Source organism: Nothobranchius furzeri, chromosome 4 (genome assembly GCF_043380555.1).
Source record: "Nothobranchius furzeri strain GRZ-AD chromosome 4, NfurGRZ-RIMD1, whole genome shotgun sequence".
In the NCBI taxonomy this organism is placed as follows: domain Eukaryota; kingdom Metazoa; phylum Chordata; class Actinopteri; order Cyprinodontiformes; family Nothobranchiidae; genus Nothobranchius; species Nothobranchius furzeri.
This window is the reverse complement of record NC_091744.1, coordinates 58,068,078-58,085,869: the sequence shown is the minus strand read 5'-3', so window position 1 is coordinate 58,085,869 and position 17,792 is coordinate 58,068,078. Positions and strand designations below refer to the sequence as shown.

Below are 17,792 nucleotides of genomic sequence, written 5' to 3'. Positions count from 1 at the left end.
AAAGATTTAAAAGTAAATTGTTAATAGTTGAAGCAACATGTCCTGAAATGACATGGCTATTAGCTGACCAACAGCTACACGTGTGGACGGATGCAAAGCATTAATTTTAAGTACTAAAACATATCTAACTTTTTTCACAACAAAGAGAGAGAACATAAAATGTCAAATAAAATTTTTATTAAATCACATAACATGAAAGCTACTAAAATCCAAATAGTTCCATATTGATTTTAATATATTTGAAATTTTCCTTCTAAATATGGCTAGAAAAATATCAAAATGACTGAAATCTCTTTAATAAATCATAGAAATGTTTGTAGGCTATTAGAGAATAACTCTGTAATATTTAATAACTTTATCTAAGTCCTACTGAACGAAAAGATACACAAAATCTAAAAATATATTCTTGAAATGTTTGTTTCATTTTAATAATAAAAATTAAAAACATTTACTTTACAAATACACTAAACATATACATACTCTATAGTTTATATTTCAGTGTAATCGATCTCTCACTTTTCTCAGTTTTCATAGTGTTTTTGGGTCTGTGTGGCCAACGGGATCTTTGGCTCTATGTTTTACACTGAGAGCTTTGAGCAACGTGCCTCCACCACACATTTGCTGCAACCAGTTCATCCCTAAGCTGCACGGTGCACCTGCACTTTGACATATTGTAAACAGCTGCAGAGCCTGGGGAAGAGGTGATAAGAGTGGTTAAACGCTGTGGTATCCCATACATCGGACCGGTTAGTTTTGATTCTACCATATTAATCTGTTAAATAGGATGAAGCGAGGACATTTTCATCGATCCATAAATGCTCCGCAGATTCTAGGGGCAGATCGTGAAAGCGTATGTGTCCGGAAAAAGGAACTGTGGGGCCTTTTTAATTTCTTAAGCACTTTGAGTTGCATGTATTGCAGGATTAAGTGCTATATAAATAAAGTTGATGATTGATTGATTGATTGATTGATTGATTGTACTTTTTTATCTTCTAAGGAACAGGAACACTGTGATGTTTACTAGGGGGCATTATATACTTGTAATTTGTAAAAAAAAAAGTCTTATAAAAATAATTTTCACGTATTGTATGATCACAAAATAAATCATTGTTTTATTGATTTATTTAGTCAGTATTTCTTTATTTCTGTCTACATGGGCCCAGAAAAATATTTCAAGTTCATTTACACTTTAACTGTGGAGCGATGGTGGCAAAGGGTTTAAGTGCTAGCCCTGTAACAGGAGGGTTGTGGGTTCGATCCCAGTCTGTCGCAGTTGTTGTGTTCTTAGGCAAGACACTAATACACCTTGGAGGTGGTTGGAGGAACCGGTGGCAACAGTGCCTCACTTCCGTCGGTGCACTCCAGGGCTACACAGTGTGTGTGTGCGTAGGTGAGTGACTGACTGTGTTGTAAAGAGCCTTGGGGGACTGTAAACAGTGATTACGTCCTGCTTTAGTTTTTTTTTTTTTTTTTTTTTGTAAGGAGGAAAACTGACAACCCCCTAGCCGGCTGAGAATGAAATATGTTTTAATGTAACTTTCCTTCCAGCATGATGGAGATATTAGACTGTTGTGATTATTTCACTATAGAATTCTTACAAAATGCACCTTTAAAGTCAGTTTGTGACACCAGGAATAAACAGGCCCAGGCCCCTGCCCTCAACTGATTCTCATGGAGAGCAGGCTTGTGGGTTTTCCCAGTGTAGCTGCTATATACCACATGGCCAGATTTATGGTGCTTTTCTCCACTTTTAATGCTCATTCTTTTGTCCTCACCAAACTCACAGCCATTTTCCTTCTTCTTCTTCTCCTTGTCTGGTTTGATGACATAATTTTGGTGAGACGAGCGTTTTGCTGCCTGTTGAAAATAAGCATCAAAATCTGTCTTTAGAATTCACAGACGTTATATGTTAAATCCATGGTTTACATCAAACCGGATCAGGAAATAACTTCAGCTCAACAGACTTCCTTTCACTTTTTAACATTAGGGGACCTATGGACCAGAAGCAGGTGGGTGTGACTTGGCATCCCAATCAAAACTGCACTCAACAAAAATATAAACGCAACACCTTTGTTTCTGCTCCGATTTTTCATGAGATGGACTTAAAGATCCAAAATTCATTCCAGATACACAATATTACAATTTCTCTCAAACAATTGTTCACAAATCAGTCTAAATGTGTGATAGTGAGCACTTCTGCTTTGCTGAGATAATCCATCCCACCTCACAGGTGTGCCACATCAAGATGCTGATCTGACATCATGAGTAGTGCACAGGTGTACCTTATACTGCCCACAATAAAAGGCCACCCTGGAATGTGCAGTTTTTTGCTTTATTGGGGGTCTGTGGACTCAGAACGGGTCAGTATCTGGTGTAACCGCCATTTGCCTCATGCAGTGCAACACATCTTCTTCGCATAGAGTTTATAAGATTGTCAATTGTGGCCTGTGGAATGTTGGTCCACTCCTCTTCAATGGCTGTGCGAAGTTGTTGGATTTTAGTGGGAACTGGTACACACTGTCGTATACGCCGGTCAAGCACATCCCAAACATGCTCAATGGGTGACATGTCAGGTGAGTATGCTGGCCATGCAAGAACTGGGACATTTTCAGCTTCCAAGAATTGTGTACAGATCTTTGCAACATGGGGCCGTACATTATCTTGCTGAAACATGAGGTGATTTTCATGGATGTACGGCACAACAATGGGCCTCAGGATCTCATCACGGTATCTCTGTGCATTCAAAATGCCATCAATAAAATGCGCCTGTGTTCTTCGTCCATAACAGATGCCTGCCCGTACCATAACCCCACCACCACTAAGGGCCACTCGAGTCACAACATTGACATCAGCAAAGCGCTCACCCACTTGATGCCACACACGCTGTTTGCCATCTGCCCTGAACAAAAAAGAAGGTAATTAGGGACAGGAAGTTGGCTCCCTGGTTTAATTCTCATTTACGAGCCTTAAAACAAAACTCTAGGAAATTGGAGAGAACATGGCGCTCTACGCACCATGAGGAGGCCTACCTGTCCTGGAAAAATAGTCTTGTGCTTTATAAAAATAAGCTTCAACAAACTAGAACTGCTTATTTTTCAGCATTAATTGAGGAGAATAAGCAGAATCCTAAATTTCTTTTCAGTACAGTTGCTAAACTTACACAGAATCATAGCTCTGAGCCATCTATTCCCTTAGCCCTCAGCAGCAATGACTTCATGGGATTTTTTACAAGTAAAATTAATTCTATTAGAAACAAAATCTTTAGCATCCTCCCTAATGCAATTTCTTCTTCCTCAGTAAGTGAGGCAGCTTCAGAGGTGACTGTAGAACCTCATCTGTGCTTGAACCGTTTTGATCCAGTTGAGCTTTCAGAGTTATCAAAGATATTAGCTTCATCTAAACCTTCAACTTGCATTTTGGATCCAATCCCAACCAAATTATTTAAAGATGCATATCCTTTGGTTACTGCCCCCATTCTAGATATAATCAATCTATCCTTAGTAAATGGGTATGTACCACAAGATTTTAAGGTGGCTGTAATCAAACCTTCACTTAAGAAGCCTTCTCTGGATCCAGATGACCCAATGAATTATAGACCAATATCTAACCTTCCATTTTTATCCAAAGTCCTGGAGAAAATAGTGGCCATCCAAGTATGTGAGCATTTAAACACATGCTCTGTTTGAGGAATTTCAGTCTGGTTTTAGAGAGTATCACAGCACTGAAACTGCATTAGTGAGAGTTACAAATGATATTCTCATGGCCTCAGATAAGAATCTTGTGTCTGTTCTAGTCTTGTTAGATCTCAGTGCTGCCTTTGACACAGTTGATCACAATGTTCTTTTAGGAAGACTTGAACATGTTGTAGGGATCAAAGGAACAGCGTTAGGCTGGTTTAAATCCTACTTGTCTGACAGATTTCATTTTGTAAATGTACATGACAAATCTTCTTCATACTCCAGGGTTACTTGCGGAGTACCACAGGGTTCAGTGCTTGGACCAATTCTTTTTACTATATATATGCTCCCAATTGGTAAAATCATTAGACAGCATGGGATAAACTTCCACTGTTATGCTGATGATACTCAGTTATATTTATCCATTAACCCTGATGAACCTAATCGGTTGGGTAGATTACAGGCTTGTCTTGAGGACATAAAAAATTGGATGACTCTTAACTTCTTGCTTTTAAATCAAGACAAGACGGAAGTTCTCATCTTTGGACCAGAAATCCAGAAAAGGAAATTGCTTAGCCAATCGCCTGACCTTAATGGCATTACATTAATCTCCGAGAACAAAGCAAGGAACCTTGGTGTTATCTTTGACCAGGACATGTCATTCAAATCCCAGGTTTCACAAGTTTGTCGGATTTCCTTTTTCCACCTTCGGAATATTGCTAAGATTAGAAGCATACTTTCCAGGAGTGATGCTGAAAAACTAGTTCATGCATTTATTACATCAAGACTGGATTACTGTAATTCATTACTCTCAGGAAGTCCACAGAATGTAGTTAAAAGTCTTCAGCTTGTCCAAAATGCTGCAGCTAGAGTTCTGATGAGAATTAAAAAGAGAGATCATATCTCTCCTGTCTTAGCTTCCCTACATTGGCTACCTGTTAAATTCAGAATAGATTTTAAGATCCTTCTTCTCACATATAAAGCTCTTAATAATCAAGGTCCATCATACATCAGTAATCTGATTGTTCCATATGTTCCTAACCGAGCACTTCGCTCTCAGACTGCAGTTTTACTGGTGGTTCCAAGAATATCTAAACTTAGGATGGGATGCAGATCTTTTAGTTATCAGGCTCCTCTCCTGTGGAACCAGCTCCCAGCTTTAGTCTGTGAGGCAGACACTTTGTCTACTTTTAAGAATAGGCTTAAAACATTTTTATTTGATAGGGCCTATAATTAAAATCTGATGTTAGCCTAAATCTGGACAAGTGGGGGATTACAGGGAGGTGGCGTGTACAGTCGGTAAAGATGGCTCTCCTTTGCCCTGCCTCCAACATGCCTACATCTAAATAGGATAGATTATCCAGAGTTAACTCTGTTGTTATGCTGCTATAGGCTTAGACTGCTGGAGGACACACTGACCGCTTTTCACACTCTACTGCTTTATTCTACAGTCTGCTCTTTAACTGTACTATTTTGTGCAATTTCAGCTGTTAACTTTATTTTCTCTGTAAGTGTTTTTCTCCCCAGAAGAAGGTACAATGACGTTCTGCTGAGCTGTGGTGGCCTCATGGAGGGGGCAATCGACTAGCACACTGCTGCTAACCACTAATACATTCTCTCTCTCCTTATAATAACTTTTTGTTTTCATTGACTTTTGATGTGCTAATACTAGTTTATCCGTTTAATTATAGATCCACTAGGATAAATACAATAAAGTTTATCTTTCACCAAATACAATATTTACTAAGACATCACAATATAACTATAGACACATTACTTTTGTGTGTGTGTGTGTGTGTGTGTGTGTGTGTGTGTGTGTGTGTGTGTGTGTGTGTGTGTGTGTGTGTGTGTGTGTGTGTGTGTGTGTGTGTGTGTGTGTGTGTGTGTGTGTGTGTGTGTGTGTGTGTGTGTGTGTGTGTGTGTGTGTGTGTGTGTGTGTGTCTGCCTGCTCTGTCTTCTCGACCCCCAGTGAGTCGTGGAGGATGGCTGCTTATACTGAGCCAGGATTCTCTGGAGGTTTCTTCCTGTTAAAAGAGAGTTTTCCTCTCCACTGTCGCTGCATGCTTGCTTAGTATGAGGATTGCTGTATAGTCACTGACACTAGTCAGTGACTTGATGCAATTTGCTGGGTTCCTTATATAGGAAACATTATTTCTGATTGGCTTAATGAACTGTGAATTGGAATGTTTATTATGTGAAGTGCCTTGAGACGACTCTTGTCGTGATTTGGCGCTATATAAATAAAATTGAATTGAATTGAATTGAACAATGTAAACCGAGATTCATCCGTGAAGAGAACACCTCTCCAACGTGCCAGACGCCTTTGAATGTGAGCATTTGCCCACTGAAGTCTGTTACGATGACGAGCTGGAGTCAGGTCAAGACCCCGATGAGGACGACGAGCATGCAGTTGAGCTTCCCTGAGACGGTTTCTGACAGTTTGTGCAGAAATTGTTTGGTTATGCAAACCAATTGTTTCAGCAGCTGTCTGAGTGGCTGGTCTCAGACGATCTTGGAGGTGAACCTGCTGGATGTGGAGGTCCTGGGCTGGTGTGGTTACACGTTGTCTGCAGTTGTGAGGCCGGTTGGATGTACTGCCATATTCTCTGAAAAGCCTTTGGAGAGGGCTTATGGTGGAGAATTGAACATTCAATGCACGAGCAACAGATCTGGTTGACATTCCTGCTGTCAGCATGCCAATTGCACGCTCCCTCAATGCTTGTGGCATCTGTGGCATTTTGCTGTGAGACAAAACTGCACATTCCAGGGTGGCCTTTTATTGTGGGCAGTATAAGGTACATCTGTGCACTACTCATGATGTCGGATCAGCATTTTGGTGTGGCACACCTGTGAGGTGGGATGGATTATCTCAGCAAAGCAGAAGTGCTCACTATCACACATTTAGACTGATTTGTGAACAATGTTTGAGAGAAATGGTAATATTTTGTATCTGGAATGAATTTTAGATCTTTAAGTCCATCTTATGAAAAATCGGAGCAGAAACAAAGGTGTTGCATTCATATTTTTGTTGAGTGTAACTTAAGCTCCTGTGGAGTACATCCTGTGCCTTCCAGAGCCGCTGAGATGCTCTGAGGCTCCGAGGCTCATCTTTATTTTTTCTTTTCTCCCCATGTCCTTTCTGGCTGGGAAGCTAGCAAATTTGATGTCTGAGTGCTGGTGACAAGCCTTATAGATTTACACTCAGGTGGAGCGTGAAAACTGCTGCTTTAATATCACGCCTGATACTCAAAACTTTATTTTCAGTGTTTTTGGTCTGAGGCTCATCTAATTAGCACTCACGCTTTGTCTGACCTGCCCTTGTCACTCTTAACTTGTAATGGGAGACCCTACCAGGACTATCACTTGAGACAAGACCACCACTTGGATCTTGGGGGCACCGAGACCCCTCCATCACATTACTCAACTCAACTTTATTTGTAAATTGAGCCTTACAGGCAAAAAGATGCCACCAAGGCGCTACACTGATCAAGTAAAAAACATAAAACATTAAGTCCAGAAAATAAAAACGTATCACAAGATACTGGTGAAAAATACAGTGAGTACATAGATTGCTGTAAGTAAAACAATAAAACTAGTTAGAAAGGTTAAAAGACAGATCATAAAAGTAGGTTTTTAGCCTTGCCTTAAAAACCACAACAGAGGTGGAGGCCCTTTTGCTGAGAGGAAGCTCGTTCCAAAGCTTAGGACCTTCCACAGCAAAGGCCCTATCACCACGTGTCTTTAGGCGCGTTCTTGGGACCGAGAGCAGCATGAGGTTCTCCGAGCGGAGTGACCGTGCAGGGGTGTACGGTTGAAGCAGTGGCACCAAGTGGGGGTGGGGGTAGGGGGGTGGGGGGCAAACCATTTAACGTTTTAAAAAACCAATAAGAGTATTTTAAAACGAATCCTTCCATCAATGGGCTGCCAATGAAGTGCAGCCAGGACAGGAGTAATGTGGTCATACTTGCACCTGCCCTCTAAAAATCTGGCAGCAGCATTCTGCACCATTTGCAACCTGGCTATTGAGCCCATGCTCACACCGAATAAAGCAGAGTTGCAGTAGTCCAATCGCACCGTAATAAAAGCATGGACTACCGTCTCAAGATCATGACGTGACAAAAATGGTTTGATTTTTGCCAACATACGAAGGTGGAAAAAGGAGGAGGAGATCACTCCATTGATGTGGGTAGGGCTGCAAGATATTAGGAAAACCTGTGATAATCGATGACAGTGCTTAATTTTGCAATATCGATATTACTCACGATAAATGAACAAATACTAAAGTATGCAGTGTTGATGTCGTCTGGCGTGTGACGTCTGCTCTGGGTTCAAAGCAAAAAAACTAATGCAAGAATTCCATTACAACATAACATTTTTATTGTAAAAATATGCAGCTGCACCTGCTACTGTATTAGCAGCAAAACAACAAACTGCATGCATGCAGTTTCTCAGTGACTTTAAAACATCACCACCACCATAAAACTTTTTCTGATGCTCCAAATACAGAAAAACATCCCTACCAGGGTTTTTTGAATACATTAAAAATATCAGAAAATAAGTTTAAACGTTAAATAATAGTTAACATCACTTAAATGCAACAGCAAATTCTCTCATTGCTACTGAGCATTTTCTCCACTTATGTGGTTATGATACAAGGCTGTTGCTGTAATTGGCAAGTGATCTGTGCTGGGCCAAACTAGGAGAATATTAAGATTTTCTCCGGGAAAGAGAAAAAACAATTGTCTAACTTTCAGAAGAGGAACTGGCAAAAAACTACATGGAAAATATGTGAAAACGTTTGTTTTTAACCACAAATTGAACAAGTTTACCAAGATCTTAAAAAGCAGCTCAGATGATGAAACTACAACTATGATTCTGATAGCAAGCTAACAAATTGAACTAGCTCCTCTAAGACAACCGGCTAGCAGAGCTTCTGACTGACAGTTTATGTGCAGCAGCAAATCAACTATCCTGATTAACAAAAGCTCATAAATGAAAAATCACTTTGATGTGTGGGGGAACTTTTCCAGGCCCTCTTTAGCAGGATGGGACTGGGAGGAGAGTGCTGTAGCCTTTTAGCTGGAAGCTAACTGGAGCCTGGGGCTAACATCACCACCCGGTGGAACACTAGCGACATGAAGGTGGGTTGGTTCACCGGCATGTGTCTGAGTCAGCCCGGTTATTTTCAGCTGCTTAACGACACCGAGCGGACTCACGTTCACGTTTGAAAGCAGCGCTGATTCCAGAAACCTCAGCACAAAGTGTGTTCGTTAATCTGATCCAGCATGACGAACAAGGGAACGGCGCCGCTAACTCATTTCGGGTGTTGCGTTCCACCCATCCTAAGGGTCTACGTAGGGGGCGGGCGTATTACGTGAACGGACCCATCTGATTGGCAGCATATCAGAAGGGCTACATTTGATTGGTCAAATAATACTTCCGCGTAAAAAACAGAGCTGGTTTACAAAAAGTTGTTGTATGACACGGATGGAAATGTTTGAACCAAATATTTATTGCCGTTTTTGACGTGCATTGCGATGGGCCTATCGCACGTCCTGTTATCGCGATGACGATAATTTTTCGATATATTGTGCAGCCCTAGATGTGGGTATCAAAACTAAGGGCGCTATCCAGTTTAACACCAAGATTAGTCACTGATGTAGTCAGCTGGCCATTAAGTGACCCACAGTCAGTTAGGGAAGAGTCACAATGTATGCTTGGAGCAAACAATATAGCCTCTGTTTTGTGATCATTTAGGCTCAGAAAATGTTTACTCATCCAGGTCTTGATCTCCGTCAAACAATTAGTAAGAATAGAAATAGAGAGACCACTTGACATGTTCAGAGGCAGGTACAGCTGACAATCGTCAGCATATAGATGGAATTGAACTCCAAGCTCACGACAGATGTCACCTAAGGGCAAAATGTAAACAGAAAACAACAAAGGTCCCAATATCGAGCCCTGTGGTACCCCCCAGGGTAGATCAGAGTACTCTGAGGAATAACTTCCCATCCTAACACACATTTTTCTATTTGTCAGGTATGATCTAAACCATTCCAGGGCTAACCCTGAAATCCCAACATAATGACGTAGACGGTGAAGCAGCACTTCATGATCTATCGTGTCAATGGCAGCCGTGAGGTCCAGCAGAAGTGACAACACAGAATTACCGCTATCAGTCGCTAGATAAATGTCATTGAGCACTCTAACCAGTGCAGTCTCCGTGCTGTGTAGAGCTCTGAAGCCAGACTGGAAAGTCTCAAAAATGGTATTCTCATCCATAAAAACCAAGAGCTGGTGGTAAACACATTTCTCTAGTACCTTACTTATGAATGGAAGTTTCGAAATGGGCCTGTAGTTTGCAGCCAGCAAAGCACCCAGTCCAGGCTTTTTGAGCAAAGGTTGAATAACCGCCTTTTTGAAATCGCCAGGGACTATACCAGAACTGAGACTCATGTTAATTATGTGCAATATTAAAGGGGCGACTACTGGAAAGGCTTCTTTAAAGAGGCGCGATGGCATCACTTCATCCAGCGAGCCACTCGGCTTAGCCTTCCCAGCGATCTTGATCAAATCATCTGGACTAATTTGTTGAAATGCTACCAAACCTCTGATGGCAGTAACAAAACGGCTACATACCGGTGTCCTAGACATGGTAGCCCGGAGTGCAGCAACTTTCCCAATAAAAAAGTCACGGAACTCATCACACATTTTAGCTGAAGCCTGCACCACATGATGATCATTTAGCTTCAGAACTGAGTCAATAGCTGTATAAAGTACTCTGGGGTTATTTGAGTTTAAAGAAATGAGATTGGAATAATATGTAAATTTCGCAGATCTAACTGCCTCTTGGTATGATTTCCAGCTGTCACGTAGAGCAATTAGGGAAACATGCAGATTATCCTTCTTCCACTGTCTCTCGTATCTTCTACATGCCCTACTTGCGGCACGAGTAGCGTCCGTTGACCATACATTTACCGTACGCTTTCCCCTCCTGGGCCTTAACGCGTAACAGTGTTAAGGATAGCCTCACAGGTCTCATTAAAACAAGTAAGCAATCCATCCAGTGAGGACTTGTTTGATAAATCAAAGAAGGCTTGTTCAAACAGCAAAGTGAAATGAGTTGCAGTGTCAGAGTTCACATGACGACTATACCTACTGGAGGCAACAGGTGCCAGCAAATTGCTATGCAGAGTAGTCTCAAATGATATCGGATTATGGTCTGAAAAAACTGCATCCTTAATAGTCAGATTATCTACTGAACACCCCAGTGATAACACAAGATCCAGTGTGTGGCCACATTCCTGTGTGGCCCCATTAACCCACTGCATAAAAGTCAAAGAGTTCTCAAGGTTGATGAAATCAGAGACTAAAGGTTTTCCAGGACAGCAGATATGAATAGTAAAGTCTCCCAGTAGCAATATCCGCTCGTATCTAGCAGCCCAGTTTGCTAGGACTTCTGAAACCTCCGGCAAAAAATCCTTATTGTATTTCGGGGGTCTATATACTACAGCACAGAGGATTGTTGCGGATGACCAAGTTCGAATAAGCACAGTTCAAAACTGGTATTAGGAGACCAGGACTGCAAGTGTTTCATCTTTAGATTAGCTTTATAAACAACCACCAATCCACCGCCACGTTTAGTGGTCCTCGGCACATTAATAAAAGCACAGTCAGCTGGGATCAGTTCATTAAAAACAGCGGACTCACCAGGAAGAATCCATGACTCCGTCACACAGAGGATGTCGACAAAATGCTTTGTAAAAACTTCATTCACAATGACTGTTTTGTTAGCCACAGACCTAGCATTGACCAGCCCCCACCTTAAGGATACTTCAGAGCTGCTGATGGTGGAAAAAGCTCTAGTCAATGATCGGAGATTCCTCAGATCGGCTCATCTCCAACTGAATCTCCGAAAGGGTGGGGTGCGCTTACCAAACTCCCATGAATTACCGGCAACAGGAACGAGCCACGAATCCACCGGATCCACCACACGCCACGGTGCCAGGAACCGAGTGGGCGAACACAAGATAACTAACAAACCGCCAGAAAAGGCAAGCTTCAATGCTTTCAGCTTGACGAGCCGTCCACCCCGACAGCCTCTCCTCCTACGTTTCCTCATAGCAGAGTGTGTAAACGGCGGTGTTTCCCAGCACGCCGAAAGGCCATCCAGGTAGAGGGGAGAGGAAGTATTCTGGTGCTCAACAGCTTCATACGGTAAAAATCCAACCGAAAAACCTATTTTAAATAGCGTATGACGATCATACACCATTCTCGGGTGAGTGGGTTGTAACACATAGGCTAAAAACAATAAAAATACAAAAAGTAGAGGAGCTGACAGACGGCAAGCTGGCAACACTGGCACCATCTTGGACTCCTACCATTAGGGTGGCAGTTGTCTGAAGGGTAGAACTGTAGTTCTTTTAGATGAGATGAAGTTGCTCCTTTGCTTTGAGTTTGCCAAGGATGTTTTAGCATCCAAGTAGGATGTCTTCTTTGGAAGTTTTTTGGGGGGTCATCCCACTGAAAAAGGACCCCAGGGCTGATCCAGAACTCACTGGAGGGATTACATCCTTTTCTATGAACAGAGATCCCAGTGGGATACCACAGGATGAAATGGAGTGTGTTGGTGCAGAGAAGGATGCCTGTTTTTCCCTCTTGAATGTGTTAGCTCTGTCACCTTTTCGTGAATGTTTGCCCCTTTAGTCCAAGCTCAGTCCTGCTGCCAAAAGCCTGGCAGACTTGATGGTACCACACAAAGGTATTCCCGGGCCCATTTTACATCAGAATGTCCTGGTACTGCAGGCTCACTCTTTCATTATTCACCAAGGTTGACCAAAGCTGATAATTGTTGTGCCTACCTGCCTGCATGTATTTAACAAATAATATAATATTTCACAGAGAATAAACCAGATTTTTAAACATCACTAGTAAGATAAAAAGAAATAACCAGCAATGGAAAATTTAAACTCTGAGCTATTTTCTTAAGTAAAATGCGTTTTCACATTCACTGCTAGCTGCTGATCTATCATCCCTCCAATGGAGTTGGAGATTGCTACATATAGTTAATTGCACTGTCATCCCTCTAAAACAGCACACATATGTGTTTACAGAAAACACACACAGATTACATGACTTTATGAATGAGCCACATGATTATGAAATAACATTGATCCTTATAATAAAAAGGCAATATAATTTCTAGTTTTCCATATTTGATGGGTTCCTCCTCTTTTCTGAATTTGCTGCAGTTTTATATATTTCCTAATGTCAATTATTCATGCAATAATTTTATTGAAATAGTTCAAACTAAAAACAATTATTTAGAGTATTTAGTTGTATTTACTTGTTTTGCAGATAAAGGTGATTGAATTACCAGTTGAATCAAAAGCTTAACCTCTTTGTGTCTTCACCTCCATGCTGGGCCCATCTTCCTGTTCTCATCTCTACATTATGCTCTTCTTCTATGTGAGCCCATTTAGGATTCCTGCTGCTGTATGTTTTGCTCAGAGGGGCTGTATTCGTAGACAATATATGTACAGTGACAGATGGACTGTCTCACCAGATTGTTTCACTGTTGCTAGGAGATGTGGAAACATCCTGTCAGCTGGTAATACAAGAAGACTGATGAAGATGGGGAAAATGGAGACAGAGTGCAACAAATTATGCAGCACCTTTGCCATTTTATGTTGTTTCTGTTTTGTGAACTAATAAATGGATTAATCCCAGTAAGAGCAAATATCTGATGTAATCAAAGATCATTTATTTGAAACAGTTTGTACATCCATCGGTGTTCATAGTGTGATGTAGTGAGGGGTGAAGACTGAATCCTTATTTTCCTCTCTGCAGCTTCATCATGGTCCTGGTGTGTCTTATCTTCAGCGTCCTGTCCACAATAGAACAATATGCAGATTTTGCAACAGGAACTCTCTTCTGGATGGTGAGTTGTGTTGTTGGAAACTTGAAACAAAATGTTCAGCACTGTCTCAGTCACTGCTTTCTATAACCAGTTATAACACAAACTCACAGGCACACAATAACACAAGCATTTTAGTCATTCATCTCACCGAATGACCTCATAAATGTGTTTGTTGTTGACACCAGAGAAAATACAAGCAGGAGCTGCAGCCCTAGTCTACTGCTGCCATACAAAGTCCAAATACACATTTTCTATGTGCTGATAGACATAAAGTGTTTTTTTTTTTTTTATGAAACCTAAAACCGTCAGCAGGTAGAGTGTCAGTTGATCAGAAATGGGGAGGATTCACCTGTGACAGTCCGTAGAGGTCCACAAAAAGCTAGCGGGGAAAATAACCCATTTGGACTCAAATATTAAAAAGACCAGAAAATGTCGAGAATTTCTGTTGGGATTATTATTTCTTACTCATTCTGATTTAACACACTTTCACTAAATTTTGGTTCAGAAAAGCAACATGAAAATGAGTTTTTATAACCATGAACTTTAAGGTTTAACTTCTGAAGAAGTTTAATTTTGAAAAAAAAAAAAAAAAAAAATCTGTGAAAACTTTTCAGGAAGTAGCACTACCCGGTTTTGTCCACAGGATGGAGATGTAAGATCTTTGTTTGGGGAAATTTTAACAGACGGCCATCTTACAGCTCAGCCATGATTACAGGACTCAAAAACATTAATTACTTTTTTACTGCCACACACACACACGCACACACACACACACACGCACACACACACACACACACACACACACACACACACACACACACACACACACACACACACACACACACACGGACACACACACACACGGACACTTTGTTCTGTACACGTTTGACCCTATCACACTGAGTTTTCTTTATTATTTCCTAAAATTCTCCTCCTTTTCTCTCACTTTTCTGTGTTGAGTTATAAGATAATTAATAATCAGGGCAATAATTAAAAATTAAGTCATTTCAAAGTGTTTAAAAATGTGTCTAATTAAGTATTTAATTTTTGTGTGTGTTTGCACACACCAGTGTATGTGAAGGTGTTGGTAGGGGGTGGAACTCTGCTGATTATGTCATGGTGGCACTCACTGATGATAATAACTATTCTTAGAAGATTCAAACTCATTCAGCATCAGTGAATCACAAGCTGCTTGTTTTACATGGCAGAGGTGACGTTAGTCCTTGAGGATATTTAGCCTGCAGGGTCGCTGCCAGAGGAAAGGTAGGCTGGGGAGAGGTGTGTGTGTACAAATAAACACACATGCACGCACGCGCGCACACACACTGAATCTTGTTTTGTTACTTTAAATTTTGTGAATGCCCATGTCATCAGATTCTTTCTTTTAGTCATTTGACTCTTGGGCTTTTGAGGTGTCGAGTGTGAATAATCCATCAGCACAAGGCCTAAACACAACCATAAACTAATCCTTTTTTATACTGAGCTGAACTGTTTTGTCACAGCAGCAGACAATAAACAGCTGTACTAAATCTAGAGAAGATAAACCACAATAAAAAGTGATGAGGTGCTAGGTATAAAAAAAATCTCTTAGACTTGTAATTAAATAAAGCTAAAGTAAACCTCAGTGTGCCGCAGGACAGCTATGGCTACAATGTAGCTAACCACCATCAGTGTGTGAATGTGTGTGTGAATGACTGTTGTGTCGCAAAGTGCCTTGGGGGACTCCAGGACTCTAAAAAGTACTACAGACCATTGACCACTACCATTTTATCATTTGGTCCCCTTCCATGAGTCCAAATTGTGTGAGACTTCTGGGGATGTATTGAAAAGTTATTGCAAGCAGGAAAGATGCTAAAATGAGGATAAAGTACTTATTCTATAAATCAACATTTTATTTATGTATTAAATACCACCTCCACAAGCTGTGTTGTGTAGAGCACACACACACACACACACATATATATATATGTATATATACATATATATATATGAAAAAAAAAAAATATATATATATATATGTACATATATATATATATATATGTAGCATTTTTTTATGTTTCTTTATGCTAGGTCAGTTCAGCTACCATTGCAGCTTTTTGCTGTGTCTGTTTTATTTTTATTTGGTTGATCACTCAAGTAGAGGTTTATTGTCTGTGTGTTTTAAAGTGACTGTGTGGATTTTGCCTTGCGGTGGGGCAGTACATACCTAAACCATTGCAAGCAACCAGTTTATTTGTGTTTGAGGAAGACCTTACCAACGGATCCTCATTAGGATCAAAAATCCCAGAGAGCACAACCTCCAGCTAAATGAAAAGCACATCGGATTCCCGGATTCATCAGTGGCAACGAGTGAAGAGGTACATGTGTAAAACAACAACGTTTATGAATGGTGACGGTTTTGTAACCATTTGTTACCGCTCCAAGTGCACTTTGCTGAAGACTTCAGGACACCGCAGTGTGAGTATTGGGATTGGGCCTTAGACCCACTCCTTGTCAGGTTCGTTGGCAGATCTGAAGCGTGACTGAGAGTTCTGTTGCCCAGACGCGGAGAGACGGAGATAACCGGCGTGGTTATTTCCTGTAGGTGTAGCTTGAGGGTTTAGAGGGCTGGTAAGCCTGGAGACTCGATGCAAAGTCTGGTGAGAACGATGACTGAGCAATGAATGAAACGCCGGCACTTCCTTAAGTAGTGTCGGCGTGATGACGTCAGTCGCCACGTTAGTGGCAGGAATGAATGGAATGCAGTCAGCTGGAGGAGTTCGTGACACTCCTATGTGCTTTTTATGGTTATGTTACGAAGCTGCTAACTGGGCATCATTTAATTAATTTTCAACAATATTTAGATGGATATTTCCAGAGATTATTGGTAAAAACTGCACTTGTCTCTTTAATATGTCTGAATGTTATAAAAGTATTTATTTTCCTAAACATTTCTATGCATTTGATGGCTGACTATATTGCTTTTCATATGATAAAATCATTTTGGTCGTATATAACTGCTTTATTCAATACAATTCTCTCTCTCAGCAGTCAGCGTGTGATGTGTTTTTAATCATGATTCCATTTTCTTCAAAACAAATCTGATCACAAGTTGTTTTCTCTTAGTTGAACAGCCCTTATGTCAATGTTTTTAGATTATGTTGAACCCAATCTACAATAAATCAACAGTCATTCATTAGAAAAAAGCTCTTAATTACATTAATATTTTCCCCTTCCTTGAATAACTGTTTAAATTTTTTCTGTATTTCTGAAATAAAAGAAGACGTTGACAAAGTAGCCAAACAGACTTTAAATCAAAATGAAATCTCATTTAAAATCGATTTAACAACCAACACAAATGTGTTATAAAGAAAATTTTGCCAAAGTCTTTGGTATAATAATTTTGCTTTGCTTTATTAAAACATACAAAGTTGTGAATGAGAAGAGATTGACTTAAGATTGAATCAGCATAACTTTCCTAAATACAGTAAATAGTAAAAAAGACTATTAGGTTGGTTTTTTTATAGTCCACACAACAAAGCTCAGGTAGCACTTTGTGTTGTGTGTGTGTGTGTGTGTGTGTGTGTGTGTGTGTGTGTGTGTGTGTGTGCGTGTGCGTGCGCGAGTGTGTGTGTGTTTCTACATGTGTACACCTTCTTTGACACAGGACACCAAGCAATCCAATCACATTTTCATATGATGCTCTTTGATTCATCCTCGTCTGGCTTTGATGAGATTATCGCTGCACCAGCAGACAGCTGTTTCCAGTAAACACATAGCTGCCAGTTTCAAAACACTCACAAACCACCCCCAATATCTGGGTGACCTATTTCATGGTATTATGATGATTAATCTCTTCAAATTTCAGAAACCCATGTGTACCTTTGACTTTCAGAATCCATCCAGCTGTCATGTAGCTCAATACTATGTCTATGAATGGTTCATAAGGAAACTGTGAGTTTGCCTTTTGGAGATAGTTTGTAAATCTTTATGAGGGGGAACTTTATAGGCCTTTGAGGACCGCTGCCTAGCATGTTTTAGTTGTTTTCCTGTTCCACCCCACCTGATTTAGGCTTGAATGACCTGCCTTTCAGAATTCCCCACTGATTAAATCAGGTGTGTTGAAGCACAGGAAATATGCTAGATGGTGGCCCTTGAGGACCAGGATTGGACACAACAGATGTTGGAGATCTGGATTATGTTCTAGTTCCCAGTGG

The 17,792-nt window shown here is 40.7% G+C and overlaps 1 protein-coding gene across 1 annotated transcript in view; it reads left to right on the top strand.

Moving 5' to 3' along the window:
- kcnq1.2 (potassium voltage-gated channel, KQT-like subfamily, member 1.2) overlaps nucleotides 1-17,792 on the top strand; it is a 322,797-nt gene that overhangs the window by 33,106 nt on the left and 271,899 nt on the right. The window contains exon 2 of the mRNA XM_054733559.2: nucleotides 13,527-13,617. Within this exon, the coding sequence (XP_054589534.1) occupies nucleotides 13,527-13,617 (91 nt within the window). The remainder of the gene's footprint in view (nucleotides 1-13,526; nucleotides 13,618-17,792) is intronic.